Source organism: Sarcophilus harrisii, chromosome 3, assembly GCF_902635505.1.
Source record: "Sarcophilus harrisii chromosome 3, mSarHar1.11, whole genome shotgun sequence".
NCBI classification, from domain to species: Eukaryota; Metazoa; Chordata; class Mammalia; order Dasyuromorphia; family Dasyuridae; genus Sarcophilus; species Sarcophilus harrisii.
The window spans coordinates 214,506,794-214,529,820 of NC_045428.1; the positions used below are offsets into that span (position 1 = coordinate 214,506,794).

Here is a 23,027-nt window from a genome sequence, read left to right on the forward strand (position 1 = left end):
ATGGGATAATACTTACTGAAGCAATACTTAACCAAGTTTACATTATCAGCATTTACCAGTAGTCATCACAAAACCAGTAAGGACCAAAGTGATAATATTCTATACTCAGTATGGAGCAGGTTCAGTAAGGGCAATGTGATGACATTACCAGAAGAGTGAATTGTCATATTATAAAGAATATACATTATGCCATTCTTTTTAACTATACTATTATAAGCCTTTGTAGTGAAATAGCTTTGTCATCTGGCTTACTAGAGGAATTTAAGTATATCGATGAGAATTTATGAGCTATAATTTTCAGTGGCCACATAATAACTTGAACTTGGAGAAATTATTCTGGGGGCCTCTCATGAAAGAAGGGAGTTATAAAAAGATAAAGGCACAGAGAACTTCATGGAATTTTCCAAAAATACACAGAACAGGAGGATGAGTTTTAAGTAGAATTAAGTGACAAGAATTCCAGTTCTTTCTCTGTTCACTTGCTATATGATAAAAATGTCTTCATTTCTTAGAGAAATATAATGAAATACTGCAAAGAGACCATAGAGACCAGGTAGCCCACTCATCATAATTTCACAAATAAAAAGCCTTGAGACCTAAGTGATGAAATGGATTGCCAAATTCATACAGGTTGGGACTTGAATCTAGATCTCTTGCTTTCCAAGTAGTTTTCATTTTCTACTCCTCAAAGATTGCTTTGTTATTCAAAGGTAACAGTTGCTGAGTTGCTCAATATTGGCTTTATTCTTTCCTTTATTGTTTTTTAAATAGAGATTGTATTGTCTTATCTAGCTTGCAAGGATTTTGGTGAGGATTAAATAAGAATAATTATCATTAAAAGGCTATTTAATAAGTGTTGTAGAAATACAAGTTGTGTTTGTACTCGTTCCTATACTTATTCATATATAGATAAATATTAGCTAAGTGAAAGACAAGAGATATAGTTTTAGATATCTCACATATCTTATGGATCTATCCAAAGAATATTGTGAAAAGTAGAGGGAGGCTGGGAAAGCAGGGAAGAGCGTAAATTATCAAAGTACATCTGGAATGGCTTTCTTTTCTAAAAATCTGTGAATAATAGTGTGATATAATAAAAAGTGTAATTTACGTATCATTTTTCCAGTAATGACCTGTATAACCTTAGATGAATTATTAAGCCTCTCTGAGTTACAATTTCTTTTCCTGTAAAATAAAAGAATTTTATTAGCTGACAGCTAGAGTCCCTCTCAGCTTCAACCCTTCAAGCTTTCATATTTTCATAGAGGTAAAATTTCATTGAAATTTTAAAAAAACCACTTTTCTTCTATAACAGCATGGGAGAAATGGAATGGGAAGAACTGGGTGGCTTTGTAAATAAATTAAATACTGTATTGTAAGACAGGTTGTCATGTATGTGTGTGTCTGTGTATAAAATTGTGTGTATGTATGTGTGTGTGTGTGTGTGTGTAAGGGGGAGTAATGATCTTGTCTCAATTCCTGATTCTCAAAATCAGGAAGGTAGAGTAAAATCCTTCATCAGGTAGCCACCTTTGACTCTTGGAGATAGCATAAAGCGTCATACCATCTGCAATCCTTGTGTCAATGAAGCCCATATCATATTGTAGGTGCAGCAGAGAAAAATGATCAGTCAGGTAGAGCTGTTGGAATAGAAGATTTCTTAAAACAAAAGAGCTTTGATCCTGACTTCAAGACAAGTGATGAATTCAAATGGACAAAAGGGAGGGCATTTAAGAAGTATAAAAAAAAACAATGTCTGGAGCAAAGAGAAAGCCTCATGGAGACATTTTACTGTAATTTGAGCCAGCATTTGGGTTAATAGAGAGGTACATGGTGAGTGTCAGCAGGTTATAACTAGTAGTGACAAAAGAAAATGATAATAAAAGACATTCTCAAAGAAATGGATAAGAGAAAGTGAAAGTGCAATTTTAGTTGCTTGAATGAAGGGAGAATGTATTCACATTTCTTTGTTTCCTCTGGGCTTAACACTATGCCTGGCATAATTTAAGTGAGAAATAAATGCAATTGACTGACTGGTTATGTGTTACAAGTGTGGGGATAACTAAGTATTGTGGAGCACATCAACCAATCAATCAATAATGAACTTTATTGATATAATCAGATGCCAGGACAAAGTGAGAGATACCACCAGGATCAATGGACAAAGCTTCTGAATCAAACTGATGAAAGGTGAAGAATAATGATTGCTATAGTGAAAAGGCATTAAAGATTTAAGACTTGCATAGTTTAAGGTATATCTACAATAAGGAGATCTCAATTGTATGTATTTTTAGTATTTCTAATGTTACACTAAAAGAAAACAAAGAAATATTTTTTAAGTTAAAACAAGATTACATATTTGATTATACATTTCCAAACTCCTAGATAAATTGAACAATTATTTTCCATTTCTCAATTCATTAATGTCAATCAGCTCTTTTAAAATAAATGGTCTTCCTGGCATGAACAGCCTGCTAATAATAAAATCTCCTAGTTCTCATAAAGTTTTTGGAAGAGTGAAAGGACTGGGAAGAAGAAATGGAAAGAAAAGCCCATTTTGAAAAAAGTGATTTCCACATACCTATTAGTCCTGTGCTGTAACCATACTTCTTCAGGGTGGCTGCAAAAGTGGTTTCATTCCGAGGGAGTCCTCCACTGACCCCAAGTGAATTAAAGACACTATGCTTACGTGAAACAGTTCTAGAGACCATCCCTGAAATTAGAGTGAAAAAAATCATGGTCAGCCCAGCCATGTGACCACAGTTTTTATTAACTTTTAAAACTTTTATCACTAAAAGATCATCATCACATTTACTAGGTATTCTAATATGTTGTTTTAATTCACACTGGCAGTAGAAGCAATCAATATTTCATGATGCATTTGGATGAGCCGGAAAGTTTTTCCTCACTCTCCCTCTATTACTGCTGCAAATTGCATTCCTTTTCAGTCTAGTGATTTTTTGTTTGTTTTTGTTTGTGTTTAATTTGTTCAGATTCACTCAGCTGAGAACTTTCTCCACAAATGCAGATCAGCTAATCTACAATTTGTAGTCTTAAAAGAATTTGAAATGAGAGGTTAATCGCCCAAGATAACACAACCAGTACCTTTAGTGGTAGAATTGAATCTAGATCATTTTGACACAGAAATTGGTCTTCCATTAGTATGTTTTTTATAATATAGATGAAAGGTATATATATCCTTCCAAATCCTAATAGTCCTCATAATATTAGTGACATGACTAATTAGTGATATTAGTCACATTAGTGACACTAATTAGTGACATTAGTGACAGTGACATGTCATTAGTGACAAAAAAGCTTTACTTCTTGGGTGAAAGGCCCCCTTCCCAATCCAATTAACTAATCAGAGACATCATCAGGTATGAAGAGAAAGCATTTATTTAACCCCTGCAGGAAGAGTCCCAGACACACCTGGGAGTCATCCCATGCTCTTGCCATGTGCTCCTGGAACCTGACCTGCTTCTGGCTTGTCCAGGGTTTAAAAGCAAAAGACCCAAGCCTTCCCATTGGATAGACTAAAAGGACGTAACCATCCTTGACCAATGGTCACCAGTACTGGCTGCCTCCCACAGGGCATTTTGCTTCCTGCAACTTCCTGCATCTCCAGATTCAAAGTTCATCCTTCCAGAGATCAAATGACTTCCCACGGTCCATTCTGGGAACATGTGACAATACTGAGAAATACTTCATCCAATTAGTCCCATTCAACACCATTAGAGGTAAGGCACTATGAGGAGTAAGAGAGAGAATAACCTCATAGTGGGCTTAGTCCTGAAAAGAATTTATCAAAAAGCTTCATCATAATCTTTTACAAGGGAAATACAGCTTTGGGGGTTTCTCAGGAAAACCAGGGAAGTAAAGGCAGGAACTCGGAGGGAGGGACCAAGTTGGAGAGGAAGTGCTCAGAGGGAAGATTAGAGGAGCCAAATGGAACACCTGGCAGACCAGGTTCCAAGCCTCTCTAAAGATATGCTAATCAATATCTCAAAAGGTTGTTTAAAGAGGCTGAGTGATGGAAAATGGAAACTGACAAAGAATTACTTTCTCACAATCACTCTATACAAGCAAAATAGTCTAGGAATTGGTTATATCTAATAATAATCATTTGAACTTCTTCATGACAGGGAAGAGATTAAATCTACCTCACTTCCTTCTTTTATTTCTTCCTCCCATGTTTGCCCTCATTCTTCCCTTTCCTCCTTCCCTTCTTTCTTTCCTTCCTCCTTTCCTTTCCTTTTTCTTTCTTCCTCCTTTGCTTCCTCCCTCCCTCCTTTTCTTTTTTTCCTTCTTCCTTCTTAGCTTCCTTCTTTTTTTCCCTTTCTTTCTTCCCTAAGGAAAGTTTTGGAGGTTTCACATATGAACCAGAAATAATTTCATCAGTAAGGGAAGCATTATTTAACAAAGATTGAAAATCAGCGATTTATCTGCAATCTAGAACATTGTCTCAGAGATCAGATGATTTGTCCCTGATCACAGAGTTAGGCTATATCATAGTAATGAGATGGGATTAGCAATTCCTAGTGCAAAATAAACATGTGACAAATTCAAAATGGACATTTTCTTTGGCAAAAAGGTAGATTTATTTAGGGATTTAGGGGAATAAGTCACAGACAAAATGAAAGGATACAGTAGATACCAGGAATGGTAAATATGAAATAGAGTTGGAAGAGCATATAGTTAGATTAGCCAGAGTTAGCTAGATTAAGGAGAAAGGTGCCATTAAAGGTAAGACATTAAGAGGGAAAGTAAGAGAGTACCTCAGAGTGGGTTTAGTTCAGAAAACAATTTAGCAAAGATCTTCATCAAAGGCATATCTTTTTATGATAAATATAGCCTTGAGGGTTTTCCAGGTATAAAGGTTTGTACTCAAGAGGGAAGGGAATCAAGGAGTGGAAGTGCTAGGTAGCTCAAAAGTAAAGATCAAAGAGGAGCCAAATGGAATGCCTGACAGATCAGATCTCAGACCTATCTAAAGATAGGCTAATCAGTATCTCAAAAGGCTATTTAAAGATGAACAGAAGTTTGAGGACAATACAAAAGAGTTCCATCCTCACAACCACTCTATTCAAACAGGATAGTCTGAAATTTTGATAATAATTATTTGGGCTTCTTTCTGATAGGGAAGAGAGTAAGTTTTAGGGTTATATGATTAATAGGATTATAGATCTAGAATTGGAAGGGAACTCAGGGGTCATCTATTTGAATTGTCTAGCCCTCTCATTTTGAACATGAGTAAACTGAAGCACTAAGAGATTAAGTATCTTGCCCATGCTCACACTGGTAGGAAGTATCAGAGGTAACATTTGAATTCACATCCTCTAACTATAATGACAATATTTATTACACATATCAAAAGGATTTTGTTATTCTCTGACTCCAAAGTCTTTTTCTATCTGCTACACTGTGATGCATTTTCCTTTGACTTTCTTGAGTGAGTCACAACAGCATCTCATACTCTCTGATTTTATTCTGCTTCTCAGGGAATGGAAGCAGAAATAGCCATTGTTTTACCACATGTCAAGGCAGAAAAAGCTCTCACATTTGGAAAAATATCAAAATATTCCCTTGTAAAGCAAACACACATACACATTTATTCATTCACTCAACAAATTTTTGTTTGGTCTTTTTCTTGTTTTTGGTTGTGGAGTAGCCCCTATATGCTCCAAAATATTTGAGAATTTTCACTAACAGAAAATAAGATCTGGGATTTGAAAGAACTGGAAAAAAAAAAGTATTATTTCAAAATAATAATCCCTCCTTCCTATTAATTTAAGCAGCCTGGAGTCTGTCTTAACAGCCCTTGGGGAGGGAAGGATGAACTAGGGTACTTAATGTTCTGTCCCCTATTGACACAAATGGTAAGATATATGAAGTGCTATAATGAAGAAATGTTCTCTCATTGACATAATATTTCTAAATTTAGTGACAGTATCCTTCCCATATCTATTTACCTTAATGATTAGGTTGGGACTTCTGGGTCACATGAGTAGATTAATAACTAAATATTTTTTTAATCTCCATGACCTCTTAAGCCTCTCCAAAACAGAAATTATACACCACAGATATGACAACTTTATCTGTACCTAGCTCTAGAACCATCTAAATCCAAAAGAAAATTATAAAAAAAAAAATCTAAAAATCCATGAACTGATGTTCACTTACTCTTCACTCATTCAGTACACCTCCCTGCTAGTAGGAGAAAAGCCACACTAGCAATCCCAAGAAACCCACAGAAAAACCCAGTCCTATACCCTAGTTCATCCTTTTTTCCCCCCAAGGGCTGTTAAGTTCCAGACTCCAGGCTGCTAGGACAGATGGCCAGTGCTTTCTCAGTCTTTCAGAAGCAAAAGTTTGCTACAGATTATGCTGCAAAATACTGAACTTCTGGTTCTGGGGAGGGCAACTTGCTAGAACCAGAGTAGAAGCTCTCTGAATTTCAGGTGACAGGCAAGAGAACTAAAAAATAAAGGAAATTGAACAAAACACTTTTGGATGGAGATGGGAGAGGTGGAACATTCCTATAAGCCTGAGAGAAAGAAAATGGCAACCACTTCTCATTAACCAGAAGCCACTTGGGGACAGAGATTCAGCTGGAAAATCTGAACTGCCAAAGTGAGAGAAATCTGAAACACTGAAATTTAACCCACAAGGAAACCACCATCGGAAAAGAAAAAGTCAGAAAGTACAGAATCCTGGAAAATAGGAGGAAGGGGAAGAGAAAGAGAGAGAGAGACTGAAATCACCAACAATTTTAGGAAGAAAAACTAAAAGAACTTTAATATAACAGAAATATCAACAAGAAAAACAGTAACAGAAGGAAATACAGCCTCCAGATCTAATAAACAAATTCAATAATCTGTGAATAAATATTGTAAAATAGAGGAAAATAATTCATCACTTTATGAGATAGAGGACTCTGTGGAAAGTGAGGAAAATCTGGAATCACAAACCTATTCCTAAATGGTTCAAAAGAGAAATGAGAATTATGTAGGCAAAATTTATGACTAGCAGGGCAAAAATATTGAGCAGAAGAGAAAAACTGGAATCTGTGATGGAAAATTTCATCAAAGAAATGAAAGAAAAAACAATGAATTGGGAAAGCAAATATACAAATATCAAGAATAATCTAGTAGAAGTGATAAATTATGAGTGAGTCAAGAAAAAAAAATCACAATAAGGCAACATACCAAAATTAACAAAATAGAAAACAAAAAAGGGGGAGGCAGAGAGGATTGATGATTTTAATGGATTTTGAAAATTAGAAAACAAATAAGTAAGTTTAATGTGCTATATGCAAAAGAATAAAAATAGAAAAAATATACAAGATTTTTTAAAAAGCCCAAAGAAATGATAAGCAAAACTAAAAGCTAATTCTGTGAAAGAACTAGTAAAATTGATCAACTTAGTTAATCTGATTAAAAGCATCAGAGCAGAAAATAAAATGAACAAAATAGCAAAATAAGAAGAAATCAAATGATTAAATAGAACATATGCATAGTTTTATGCTAACAAAGTTGAAAAAAAAGAGAAATAAAGGAATACCTTCAAAAATATAAAAATACCAATTATTAGTAAAGCAGATAGAGATTTTGCATAATCCAGTTTCATAAAAGATAGATCTAGCCAAAAAGAAACTGCTAAAGGGAAAAAAAAAACCTTCTGTTCCTGTTTCAGCAGAAAAATTCTATTAAAAATTTTAAAAACAATTAGTAACCATATTTTACAAATTATTTTCAAGACTTGAGAAAGTATTCTATAAAAATCTTTTTATGAGACAAATGCAATCTTAGTATATAAACTAGAGAATGATAAACTTATTTAATATCATACAAAAATCTATCAAAACAAAAGCAAACATAATATAAAATAGACATACACAAGAATTTTCTTTTAATAAATATGGGAGTGAAGCAAGGATGCTTCATGTGATACTAGAAATGACAGCAACAACAATTCAACAAAAGAAAAACATTAAAAGCATATATACAAGGAGAAGTCAAAACTACCCCATATTTCCTGATGATATGATGGTTTGCTTGGAAAATCCTATAGAATGAACAAAAATAATAACTGAGACAATTAGTAGCTTCCACAAATTACAAGTTATAAGATAAATCCTTAAAAATCAAGATCATTTTTATAACAAAACACAAAAATCAATAATAGAAATGGAAATCCCATTTTAATACAAAATGCATGAAATATCTCAGGATCAAAGGTACTTATATAGATTTAATTACAAAATGCTCCTTAAAAAATAACTTGGGAGACTTCTGGGAAGATGGTAGAATAGGTCAGAAAATTCAGCACTTCGGATTTCCCCCACATACAGATCAGTTGAAAACAAATAAGACTTGGGCCAGAACAAGGGTCCTCCTGGGACAGCCTGGAGAATACATGAAGAAGAAAGACCCCAGAATCCAGGTTCAACCCCCCCCGAAAAGTGTAAATATCTCCAAGCTAACTCCACAGAAACTGCAAGCTGGAAGCCCTGGGGCTGATTGGGTTAGGAGGGAGCCTCAGCCTCAACCACAGGAACTTTGACCTCTCAGACAGGGAATTTAGAACTCCAGTCTAAGTCTCAGATAATTGAACCTCTGCTCTTTAGGAATCGCAGATGCAACCCTGAGCAATAAGGAACCAGCACACCTGATGAGTGAGTGCAGAAGCAGTGAGGCAAAGATTCTTCTGGCTGTGGACACTTGCAGAAAGGTGGAGTGCCTGGTTTGAGATTCCAGGTCAGGCATGGAGATAAAGGGAAGCCAGAGACACCATCACCCACCCACCCACCCAGAATTAGAGGTATTTACACGAATAAGTTATCATTAAAAAAAAAAATGAATTGGCAAAGAAGAAAGAACCCTGTCATAAAAACTTATTATGGGAATAAGGAAGACTGGTACATCTTCAGAGGAGGACAGTGAATTTTGAAAATCCTCTCCTATTCCAAATGAATGAGATGAGGTGAGATCTTTCAAGATAGTTGTAAAAATCGAGTAAGGTTTCATCTACTTCAGAGTTTGAGTAGCCTGAAGTAGATTGAAAGATTTTGAGCATTGATCCAAGGGCATACCTAAATACCCTTCCTGCTATCCTCCCATGACATCATTTTCTCCCTATTTCAGTCAAATATGGGCAACTATGTACTTATTGGTCAAGTTCAATTTCTTGGGTAGTTCCCTCCTTTAGAATGTAAGCTCCTCAGCCAATGGGGGTGAAGGTCAGTGATGGGAGGGGGTATTTCTGTTAGGGATTAAAAGTGGTTACCCTGCCCCAGAAGGTGCTTCCTCCCTTTCATTGTCTGCTAGATAGGTGGGACACTTTTCTCACGAGAATGTATAATAAATTTGGTTTTGCTTCTAGAGATCTCTCCAGCTTTTTTTTTTTTTTTTTAATTAAATGGTGACCCCTTACCATTTCTGAAACACACACAAAGAGTAATGTTAAATGACTACCTGCCCAAAAAGTCTTTATAGAAGAGCTCAAAAAAGACTTTAAAAATCAAATGACAGATTAAAGGAAAACTAAAAACTAAACTAGACATCCAAGACAAACATTCAAGAAAACAAGAAAAAAAAAGTTAATTAATTAGAAAAGAAGGTCCAGAGTCTTAAAGAAAAAAAAAATAATAAAAATACTTCAACAATTAGAATTGGGCAAGAGGAATCCAGTGAAGCTGTATGAGATCAAGAAATAACAAAATATAAAGAAAAAAAAATTAGAAGAGAATGGGAAACATACAACAAACAACAGATTTAGAGAAAACAAGTTATTGGACTACTGAAAGTTGTAACCAAAATAAGAGCCTAGACACAATAATGAAAGAAATAATCAAAGAACATTGTTCTGAATGTGTGTATGTGGATGTGTGTATGTGACTGTGTGTATTTATATAAATTTATATAAAATGTTTATATAATTTACACAATTATATTCATATAATTTATATAAAATTTTCTACAAAATATTTCTATAAAAACATATATAAATATATATATGTATATATATATGTGTATATATATATATATATATATATGGTGAAGAGATGAAAGGGGGAAAAAATAAAATATATAAATTATGCAGCAGAAAACCCAAAACAATTTACAAGGAATAAAGAAAAAAAAATGGACATTCGTGAATATAATTTTTTCTACTAATATATATATACTTTCTTGATCTGGTAATTTATTGTTATATATTTTGAATTCCCCTTGATGTTCTGCCAGGCATATGACAACATTCTCTTTTGTTTTGCTTTATTTTGTTTTGTATTCCTTTTCTGTTTTTCTTTTTTTTTCTTACTTTGTTTTTTTTTTTCCAAATAAAATAAATTTAAAAAGAAAATTGTCCTGAAATAATAGAACAAGAAGGGAAAGTAGAATTTTTTTTTAAAATCCACTGACTACCAATCTTAAAGAGACCCTACAAACAAAACACATAGGAATATAAACTGTTAAATTTTCCAAAACACTAAATCAAAGAGAAAATTCTACAAAAAAACAAAACAAACGACAACACCAAAATTCAAATATATTGAAGCTACAATTAGAATTGTACAGGATTTGTCAGTAGCTACAATAAAAGATCACAGGTCCTGGAATAATATATATGGACAATCAAAAGAATTGGACCAAAAATATCCTATCTAGCAAAACTAACCATAATATTGAAAGGGGGAAAAAATGGACTCATTAAACTCACAGATTTTCAGGACATTATATCAATGAAATTTCATTTCAATAAACAATTTAATATAGAAGAGCCAACATCAAATATTAATCTCAAGTGATTCAACAAGGACAAATTGTTTGTTTTTCACACAGAGATTTGAACTATGTGTTTAAAATCGACATCAATTATTGGATAATTCAAAAGGAAGATTGGGACAGAGCTGAGTATGATCTGTCTAGGAAACTGCATAGGAAAAGCAAAACTATCTAGAAAAAGGTAAAAATAGTAATCATGCTATTACAAATGAGGTATAAAAGAAGAAATGATATAAAGGCATTATAGTAGAAAGGAGGGCCAGTAGTTCTGAAAACTTAGATCTAAAATGGGTTAAAAAGGGAAAAATACATATACACTCATCTGTATCTATATCTATCTATATACGTACACAAACATGCACAAACACACACATATGTATATATGTATATATGATATGTATATGTGTGTATAAAGAAATAAGAGGGGTGGGAATAGGTAAAATGGGGTATAGAAGGGTCTGTAGATTAATGGAAAAGAGATAAAAAGGGAAGAAAAGGATGGCATAGGTTAATGTGGGATACAGAAGGAGTAGAATTAGAGTAGAAAAGTTAGCAAGGACAAGAAATAAGAGATATACACAAACACTACAACAAGGATCAGGAGTAGAACTTATTAGGGGAAAAAAGTATGGCTAGGAACAGTTGATCTCAGACAAAATCAAACTTAAAGATTCAATCAACATACATTATATGTAGATCATATTAATAGTTTTAGATGCATGTCTACAAATGTGCATGTGTATATATGTGTGGTTCTATGCATGTAGATGTTTATGTGTGTATATATATAGACGTATGTATGTGTGTAGGGATGAACATATATATGTATATATCCGTGCATAACTGTAGCCTGCATGAATGAAAGTGGAAAAAAAGAATGAAGTCAAAAGTGCCTAGCAGAAAACAAAGAATTACCTCCAAGGAAGCTAAGAAAAGATGAATATAATGTCTTCTATTATTATATATGCTTTCTTGAAATGGAAATTTATTGTACATATTTTGAATCCTCCTAGTGTTCTGCTGGGCATGCAATAATATTTTGTTTTGTTCTAGTTCATTTTCCTTTTCTTTTTCTATTTTATTTTTCTCATTTTATATTTAGTTTTAAATAAATAAATATTTAAAAATAAACAAAAGATATGAACAAACTTTTCTCAAAAGAATTAAAGAGAATTCATTCATATCAAAGAATATTCAAAATTCCTAATAATTTGAGTAAAACTTGAAACAATCCTGAAATTTCCCTTCACATCATGAAAAGTGACAAAAATTATCAATATTTAATTGTTGAAGTTGAAGAAATATTTGAATAGTAGATATGCTAATATGTTATTGGTGAAACTCTGAAGTGCCACAACCATCTCGGAAGACAATTTAGAATCATGCAAATAAAATGACTAAAATTATCCATATCTTTTGAGCCAAAGACTTCATTACTAGGCTAATATCTTAAGAAAACAATCAATTAAGAATGTCCTCATATAATCCAAAATACTTATGGTGGTACTTATTTTGTGTCAGCTAAGAACTGGAAACAAAGTAGATGCCCATCAATTGAGGAATGACTAAACAAATTGTGTTACATGAATGTAATATAATATCACTGTGTTGTAAGAAATAGTGTGTATGATGAATACAGAGAATCATGGAAAGATCTATATGAAGTGATATAGAGTGAAATCAGTAGGGCCAAGAAAATAATATACATTATAACACAACAATATATATAGAAAGAACAACTACACACCAAAAAATCAAATATAAATGCAATAGCCCATTCCTTCATGGAGGTGAGATATACATAGGTGTTATGTACTGCACATATTTTGGTTTTTATTTGTATTGCGAATGTGTTGTCAGTTTTGCTAGGAGGAAAGAGGGTTACTCTCTAAATATAATATTTGTTATATGGAATGACTCCCTAGAAGGAGGAGGAGAGATATTTGGAATAACTACCATGATGCAACAAACAAAATATATCTGTAAAAACTTATTTTAAAAACAAAAAACATGATTAGTTCATATTTCTTTACCACTTTGTGATTTGCCAACTCTTCCCAATAGCCCCCAGAGTTAAGTATTATTGGCTAAGTACATAAAGCACCAGACTTTGAGCACCAGAATTTGAGTCAAGAAGCAATGGGTTTAGATCTTTCCTCTTACAAGCTATAATAATTTAACTTCATTTAACCCCTCCTCTTCAGATTCACCATCTTTTAAAGAAAGCAAAAATATCTGCAAAACTTATAAGGAGCTGATATGGATCAAGTGAGGTCACAGTGTCAGACTTACAGTCAGAAGTAAACATGTTATAAATAAGTAAAAACCAAAATAGAAAAAAAAAGAAAAAAAACACTGTCATGGGCACAGCAGAACATCAAGGAGAATTTTATATATATATAATAACCATTTTTAGAAAGCATATATAATAATAGGAAATACCATATTCATAACTGTCCATCTTTTCTTTACTTCCCTATAGGTTTTCTTTTGTTCTCCATTGTGCACTTTTTATTTTCTTTTTCCTCCCTTTCCTCTCCTCCCCAAAAAGGCTAGAGTTAAGCACCAATATATTTATGTATATATATGTGTGTGTGTGCATACACACACATACACACTTATACACCCACATATACCCACACTATATATATTTGCACATACTTATACCTATATACATACACACATATACATACACACACATCTAAAACAATATTAATATGGCTGATATATAAAGGATATTTCTTTTTTCAATGCATCTTTTTTAAGTTTGACTTTGTCTGAGATTAATGATTATTACTCCTATTTTTTCTCCTAATAAATTCTATTCCTGATCATTGTTATTATGTTTGTTTATAGCTCTTATTTCCTATCTCTGCTCATTCTTGTACTTTACTTTGACCAGTTAACCTGCCTTGCTGTTTCTTAACCTCCAGTTCCCTGACCATGAATCCCACCCTTATCTTTTTCCCCACACTTTCCCTCTTTCTTTATTTCATTCCCATTAATCTATATAACTTATTCCATTTCCCTTAATGTACAAACCTTTCTGTACTCTACTTCATCTTATTCTCTCCTTTCTTATTTCTTCACACACACACACACACACACACACACACACACACACACACACAACTGTTCCCTCTTTAACCCATTCCCAATATGAATAGGTTTTCAGAACTATTGGCCCTCCCCCCCATCTAATTCCTCTGTATAAATTCTTGCGCTTGCACCTCATTTGTATAGCATAATTATTATTTTTACCTTTTCCTAAATGGTTTTTAGGGTCACATCATACTTAGCTCTACTCTAATTTTCTTTTGAACTAACTAATTACTATTGTGAATCTCAAACATATAGAATATTAATAGTTTGTTCTTAGTGAATCCCCTGAAATTAATTAGTCTTTGGTGTTGGTTCTTCTATATTGAATTTTCTATTGACTTCAGGCTCATTTGAAAAAAAATCCTGAAAATCTGAGAGTTCATTGAATGTCCATTTTTAAATTTGATATTATGCATAATTTTACTGGATATAATATTTTAGTCAGCATAGTTCTCCTGTACATTTTACCATTGAGAAATTAAGACAAATAGGGTTAAGTGGCTTGCCCAAGATCATATAGCTAGTAAATATCTGAAGCTAGATTTGAACTCATGAAGATGAGTATTCCTGATTTCAGGCCCAATGAATTATTTCCTGTGTCACCTAGCTGCACTTTTCCTATATTTCTTTAAATGACCTTATTAGTTCCCTTTGGTTAATTATCTCTTATACAAGGAATTTATAAATGTTTATCTCCAGGTTAAGGCTTTCCTCTACCCTTCTCTTCTGAATCACTAATTGCCTATGGGACATTTCAAACTGAATATCCTGAGTACATCTCAAACTCAATAAAGTGCTTTTAAGGTTTAAAAAATGCATTAAATATGGAGATACATATATATATATATATATATATATGTAAAAATCTCACTTGATCATGATACCTACCATCAATAGAAATAGGAATATTAGAAGTTTAGAAGGTACATTCCTACCATGTACATATCTTCCCTATTTCTAACTTCTTCTTTTTCCTAAATGGTATCACAATCAAAAAAATAATGTATACAATGTACTCTGTAAACATTAATGGCGCCTATTGCTATTCTTATTGCCATTTGCCATTTTTGTAAGCTTGACCTTATTTTCAAACCCATACTCTCCTTTCAAACCCATACTCCCTGACTTTCCAATAAATTGTCAATTGCTGTTTCTTCTTTCTGATACCTTATCTCTTTCCTCACAGCCACCATTTCCTGGCCTTCATCAGCTATTTACTATAGCACTGACATGATGCACAAAATTATGTGACAAAGAATGAGATAACCCCTACTTAAAATGTTCCATGTACACATGGTTAGAGTAGTTAAGTGACTTTCCCAAATCCTACATGCCTCTTAATTTTTTGGTTCAGCTATTTTAATGCATCATTGAACATTAGGTAAGTGCTTACCATGTGGTAGATGCTATGTAACAATGTTGGATATACAAATAAAAAAACAAAAGCTATTACCAACTTCAAGAAATATGCATTCTAATTTGAGAAATATTTCCATGTATAGATATTTACAAGATATATGAAAAGTAGATAGGAGTTTAATGTACAAAGCCTCCTGTAGAAAGTGACTTAAATCTTGTAAAAATATAGGGATTTTAAGAAGCAGAGGTAAATAAGAATTATATTCTAAACATAAGGGACAGCTAGTGTAATAGTATTGTTCTTATAACTTTTAATTCAATTTAATTCAATTAACATATATTATTCTAGGAGACAGACATGATTACAGAACCATCCCATTGCACCAATTAAAACCTTTGAAGGTTCTTTAGCCTAAGCCATAGAATTGGCTCTCAGTAGGTCACTGACTAGAATTCAGGTTTACAAACTCTAACTGTCCAATGTTTGATGTAGTTGAGTGTGCAGGTAGAAAATTGGAATTGGAATTTAAGTTCTGATACATGTAAACTTGCTAATTAGGAAATCATTATTTTGAATCTCTTAACTTCAATTCCTGATGTGTAAAATGAGTATAATTACAACAACAGTTTAACAGAATTTTAAAATTTGCCAAGTATTTGGCATATATTATCTCTACTGAGTCTCACAATAACCTTGTGGAATGGGTAATTTTATTACCAGCTTATAGATGAAGGAATTATACCTGAAATGATTTACTATCTTTAATATCAAACAGCTAATACACTTTAAAAATCTTTTTAACTTTAGATCCAACTTGCTATACGTGATGTGATACTGCCTTTCATTAATTCCACCTCTCTCATTGGATTGTTTTAAAAAAAAGTGAAATTTGATAAATACAACTTGATTGTAACATCCAAATTTAGGGGTCCCAAAAAGCCAAACCTAGCCAATCTCCTAATTCCTACAAACACCTTTGTCATGTAGCCCTTCTGCACACTGAGCCACCGTACATCATGAATAGGAACTAAAACATAATCTATTAGGAATTAATTTTATATAACAATGTACCCCAAGTGGGTATATCATAAATGAATTACAGAAAAGCAGAAAATTTCATATCAGATCAGTGAATAGAAGAAAAGTCCATGCCCAGACAAATAATGAAGATGATTGAAGATCATAAAATAGATAATTTTATTACATAAAATTAAAGTTTTACACAAACAAAATGGAACTGATTAAAAGGCAAAACTAGGGAAAATCTTTGCAGCAAATTTATCTGACAAAGATCTTATTTACAAGAAAATAAGGAACTTATTCAAATTTATAAGAAAAAAACACCATTGTTCAATTGTCCAGGTTTGTGAATGGGGACTTTTCAAAGGAAGAAATCTATGTTAGCTATCTATGGTCGTATGAAAAAAATACCCCAAACTACTACTAATTACAGTAATGAAAATTAAAGCATTTCTGAGACTCTACCTCATACCCAACAGATTGGCTAAGATGTTAAAAATAAAATAATAATAATAATAATAAATTTTGGAGGGGCTGTGGGAAATAGGCATGTTGATGCAATATTGATGAGCCTGTTAATGGATATAACCATTCTGGAAAGCAATTTGGAATTATACCAAAAAAAAAAAAAGTTTATACCAACTATACCTAAGATAACAGAAATCAAAGAGAAAAAAGTCTTTTAATTAAAAATATATTTATATGTTTATTTTGTAGTGGTGATATCTGGAAATTAAGAGGATGCCTAACAATTGACAAATGGTTGAATAAGCTGCAGACTATAAATGTGGAGTCCTATTATGCTATAAGAAATGAATGAGAATAGGTGCTTTCATGTAAAGACTTATATGATGCAGAATGAAATAGGCAGAACCAGAAGAATTTATATTAAAATATCAATATTATAAAACTAAGAAGTTCTGAGACTTTTATAGACTACTCAACAATAAAATAAGTATAAATAAAACACAATACAATAACAACACTGTAAAAACAAATAACTTTGAAAACTTAAGAAATATGTTCAATTCAGTAATCATATGTGATTTGCAAGCATCAATAATGTGTTATCCATTATATATGTATGTTGTATGTACAAATATATATGTACAAACCATGTACATATATATCCATGTATATACATATAGGTTTGTACCTATACATTATATAATTTGCATACAACAATTAAGAGAATTTGTTTTCCTTGATTATTCATAACTTAGAAGAAAATTGTTTTTCTTTTCTTCTTTAAGAAATTGAGATGAGGGAAAAAGAAAATACTTTAATGTAATTAAAAAATGGAGAGGTATGGGTGCATGACAGATATAAAATATTTCATTACTTTCAGATGAGGTCTTAGTTTTGTTAGTTTTACTCAAATGTCTTAATCTGTTATAAGAAGTTTTGCAAGAACAGGGAGCAATCTGTCAGTATGGGTAATGTGAAAACAAAACATACCAATAATACTTTAAAAATTAATTTTAATGATCCAAAGGAAAGAGTGGATTTGAAATTATAAAATCTATGTTTGAATTCTATGTTTGTCATTTCACAGCTGTGTGAGCTTAGGAAAAAGTCATTTAACCACTTTGGACTTTACAATCCTCATTTGTAAAATGAGGGAATTGGAGTAAAATTCTTTCCAGTTTTAAATCTGTGATCCTGTGGCATAACCAAGTATAATAAATATTTCTGGAGTGGTAGATACATAAGGTACATGACAAATATAACACCTTTGTTCCTATCAGTTTTAGATGATGTCCATAAAAGTTTGATGATAATGATGATGATGACAGTTAACATTTATAGAGAATTACTGTATAACAAGCATTTTACAAATATTACCTCATTCAGTCCTCACAATAACCCTGTGAAAAATGATTATATCCATTTTCTAGATGAGGAAACCAAGAGGGAAAAAGAGATTAAATGACTTGCCCAGAGTCACACAACTACTAAATATCTGGGGGAGGGTGAATTCATCTTCCTGATTCCAGGCTCAGTGCTCTATTCATTGCAGCAGCTAGCCACTATCTACTGTCTAGTCCAACTCTTTCTTTTACAGGTAAAACATTGACGCTCAGGAACTTTAAATGATTTGTGTCAGAAGCAAAATTTAAACCAAGGTCCTCTAGTGCCAGCACTAGTAGTACTCTTTCAACTTTCACCAATAAGCCATATGCTCATAAATATTGAATGTTATCCAAATCAGATATATAATTGTGAATATTTAAATATAAATATAAAAATGAATAAATAAATATAAAATATAATTGTGAAGTATTTAATGAAATTATTTAAACATTCAATTAAATATAGACAACAAATTTCAAAACTAAATCAATATGTGGCTTGTAGAGATCTTTATGTACCAGTTAGCAGCTCCCATTTCTCTGTGAGTTCGACACCACTACCCCATTAATTTATTATTATTTTCTGATATTCATGGAACAAAATTCTATAGGAAATTAATGGCATAATACTTTAAAGATCTTCAAACCTGTTCGAACTGGATATCTGCCTGTGAGGAAAGCTGATCTGCTGGGACTACACATTGACTCTGCAGCAATATTCTGAGTGAGTTTTATACCTTCTTTGCAAAGGCGATCAATATTAGGAGTCCTAAAAAGTAGAAGGGGAAAAAAACATTTTTAAGTTAACTAAAGCTACATGAGAATGTGCAGTTAAGACAGAACAATAAGACTACATAGATTTTCCAGTAGTGCTTTCCCCTCCTACCAGTGTGCAGGTAGAGAATAACTTAAGAGACATAAAGCTAGGATCAGAGTGTTTGGAGTTCCATTTTTTTCAAATTCTTAAATAGCTACAAACTTATTTAAATCCATTTTTTACCAATTAATAGAGTATTAGCTTATCAAAGCTGAAAGGAAACATTGATTAATCCAGCTTCTACCTAAACATGAATCTACTCTACACTATCACACAAGTGATTATATAGCATGTATTCAAATGCCACCAGTAATAGGTAATTTGTTAATCTCCAAGGCAATATATTAAACTTTTTGGAGCCCTCTAATTGACAGAAAGTACTTTTTTGAGCTTACATCTCTCTCATGTACCATCTATCTACTGATAGATATTCAAATTCTTGAATAAAATAAAATTTAAAAATAAAATATCTTGAGATGACAGTCCCACAAATCCTTTATCTCCCTTTTATGTCCTCTCTCTTCCAAGTTAAGTATTTCCCAATTATTTCTGGATTCATTAAACTGACACTGGACCATAGCATTGAGATTAAACCACCTTGTTACTTTTAAATCCTTTATGAATGTAATTTTAAAAGCCTTGTTAACTTATGTATTGGACTACCTGCCATTTAGGGAAGGGGGTGGGGGTAAGGAGGAGAAAAGTTGGGACAGAAGGTTTTGCGTCAATGTTGAAAAATTATCCATACATATGTTTTGTAAATAAAAAGCTATTTTTAAAAAACTTTGTTAACTATACAAGATTTTTTTTTTAAAAATCCTTCTTCCCCTCCAAAAAAAATAAATAAAACTTGGATTTTTTAATAAATCTTCCTTTCATCTTTTAACTTAGTAGCTAAAAATAGCTAACATTTTTACTGCATCTTCAATGTACTAGAAAATCTAATAGGTGCTTTACAAATGTTATATCATCTGATCCTTAGGACAACCTGGAAAAGTAGGTTATTTTATTATCCCTACTTTACAGTGGAGGAAATTGAGGCCAATAGAAATTAATAACTTACTCAGTATTTTACAGCTAGAAAGTATCTGGGGCCATATTTGAACTTAAGGTCTTCCTGACTCCATGCCCAGTGCTCTATTCATTGCACCACCCATCTTGCATTTATTTCTGTAGACATAGATTACATGATTTACTGAAACTATTAACATGATCATTTTGGTCAAATTGGTATGTTAATTTGGTCAAAACAAAGTTTTTAAAAAGTAGTACCAATAACCCAGTCATACATTTTTATATATATAAAATCATAGAACTCATCAGAGCTTTTAAGCAACAAAACAAAATAAAAATTTGCTAAGTACATACCTAAGTGTAACATTGCCAAAGCAACCTAGGTCACCCAAACCTAGATCATCTGCTAAAATCAGTAGCACATTGGGTTTTGAATCAGATACAATCACTGATCCACACATTTTCAACAATAGACCAAGTAGGGACACAATGATCAGGGAGCGCCTGTGGAGGAAAAAATAAAGATTATACTTTGATGAATTAGGAATTTATCAAAATAACTTTCTGATAATAAAAATGATAATATTATAACTGGTTCCCTCTTTCAAGGTCACTTTTGTTCTAAGCCTTAGCTCCTGTGGAGGAAAAAATAAAGATTATACTTTGATGAATTAGGAATTTATCAAAATAACTTTCTGATAATAAAAATTATACTATTATAACTGCTTCCCTCTTTCAAGGTCACTTTTGTGCTAAACCTTAATTTTTACTGAGCAAAAGAAATGTTTGCATCCTTTTAGAGATATTTCAGCTGTTACTGAACAAGGGGAGGACAGAAGGGGAATACTATCATTTACTACATGGTAACAATAAACCTAAACCTATTCCTAATTCATCAAAGTAGATTGATACAATAGCAATGTCTACATAAACTAAAACTCACTAAATTTTCTAGCTCAACTGGAGCCAAAATAAAAATTAATCTGAAAAGTGGAATAATTCCCAGTCCAACAATACTACCAGGGGCACAGGTGTAGATTATCAACCTGATTGCATTTTCAAGTTGCACAAATACATTAAAAAAAGGAGATGTAAAAACAATTTGTGCAATCATACTTTTGCTTTGAAATCTTGATTTCCTTAAGAATGAAGGCAAGAAGTGAGGAGAAGTAACTGTTTCAGGAAGAATATCAGAACTGGTACCAGTCTTTCTCCTAATGTCTAATGACTATAAAATCTTTTAAGGGGAAAATGGAGTAATTCCAGTACAGAACTGCTCAGGTTCACAAAACAGCTTTTGCTTTTTTATCAGCTACATTGATTAAGTTTATTGCTTCCTGAATAGGTACCCAGAGCTTCCCTTCTCAGGAAATATTGAATTCATCAAAAGGAAGTATATTTCACTTTGATATAGTTAATTCAAATGCTATATAAAAACCTTGTCCTTTGGATGAGAGAGTTCGAGAGGAAAAGATTTTCAAATGGCATTGTCTCTTACCAGTGTTCCATCATGTATTTCCAGTTTTATGTATGCATATATTTCTTTTCTTTTTCAGAAAAGGAAATAACCACCTGTAAAAATCAAGTAATAACTAAAGTTAAGCTTTGAGGCTCCTAAGAAATTTCCACTATCATACAAATATGAAATGGTTTTTAGTGGCCATATAAAAATAAAACAATTTACAGTTGACTAACGGGTTTTTTATTTATATTTTTATTTTTCCTTTAAGCATTAGTGAAATGCTCTGATTCAAATATATAAATCTATGACAACTCCAGAATCTTAGGGCTCCCCAAAGTACTTTAAAAATTCTCATCTGATATGTATTCAAATCTTCATAACCCTCCCAAAAATAAAATAAAATGAGTGTCCCTAAAGGAAGGGAAGACTTCCAGACTCTTGGAAGCTCAGATAAAAAAAAATCCTGTCAAATAATTTTGGAATATCAGGACCTTTCTCCATTTTCATTTTCATTATGTTATTATTTTCTCTTTGGTTATTGTGGCTTCTTGAAGTTCCAAAGCTATTGAAGGGTTAAGGATCATTAAGTGTCAGAGTACATCTGAATATAGGAACTCTCAGCACAGAACCAAAAGATTGTCAAACCTCATTAAAAAACTCATCCCTTTCCCCCTCCTCATCACATACACACACATTTATACTTCTAGTTTCACTTTCTATCATTAATATCTAAGAGTCCAGTCTTTCAGTTTTCATCTCAATGAGTATATTCAATAATATTATGTACTGAGTATAACCAACAATATTAATTCATATCTAAGAGATTATCTACTGGGAATTTTCTCCACATGATTTTCCCCTCCTTGACTAAATTCCATTGAACTATATTTATGGAGAGACTACTGACTTTTTCCTCCTCTTGTATTTTAATGTGATATCAATAATTCTTGAGAACATGCCAGTGGAGCTTTAACAAGTTAAATAGTTTTGTCCTCTCTATCACAACCATAGTCTAAATTTCTCTAGCAAAAAATATGACATAGTCAAATGTCCCCAACTCACCTTTTTCAAGCTTTCTAGAATAGGAACCAAATGGACACTGTGTAGAATTAATCTTTCCTCTTGAATCTGATCAGAAAAAAAAATTAGTTTTCCAGATCTTTAGCACTGTACCAGTGCCAACCTTCTTACGTTATATAGAGATAAGGCTGGGCAGAAGTTGCATGTCTGATTCAGACACAAGTATGTGTGTATCTGATTTGTATCTCACTGCAAGTCCAGAGCCATAAACCATCCTACGGCCCCACCCTTTTCCTTCTTTGCAGGAAGTATAACATTCTTCAATTAATCATATAAGGATCTTAGCTCCTAAATGACACACCTAAACAGGCAAAGTCTGCTCCTGTCCAAATTATAAAAATTTGAATCAATCTTGCCAAATATATAAGAACATAGATGTTATACATTTAAAGCCAGCAGAATTGTTATTAATCATGGAATCCAGCCTTTCCGTTTTACATGTAATAAAACCGATGTTGAGGAAGGCTAATTGGCTTATCTGAGGTCACACTGCTAGCTATTATTTGAGGTAAGGTCTTCTGAAAGTGACTAA

At 32.6% G+C, this 23,027-nt stretch overlaps 1 protein-coding gene across 1 annotated transcript in view; it reads right to left on the bottom strand.

The window, feature by feature from the left end:
* The window catches only part of ARSF (arylsulfatase F), a 38,736-nt gene extending 17,209 nt beyond the window's left edge, over positions 1-21,527 (bottom strand). The window contains exons 1-4 of the mRNA XM_003765602.4: positions 21,452-21,527; positions 20,308-20,457; positions 18,770-18,891; positions 2,582-2,713 (exon numbers count right to left, since the gene is read on the bottom strand). Of these exons, the coding sequence (XP_003765650.2) occupies positions 2,582-2,713; positions 18,770-18,891; positions 20,308-20,457; positions 21,452-21,465 (418 nt within the window). The 5' untranslated portion in view covers positions 21,466-21,527. The remainder of the gene's footprint in view (positions 1-2,581; positions 2,714-18,769; positions 18,892-20,307; positions 20,458-21,451) is intronic.
* Between the last annotated feature and the right edge of the window lie 1,500 nt (positions 21,528-23,027).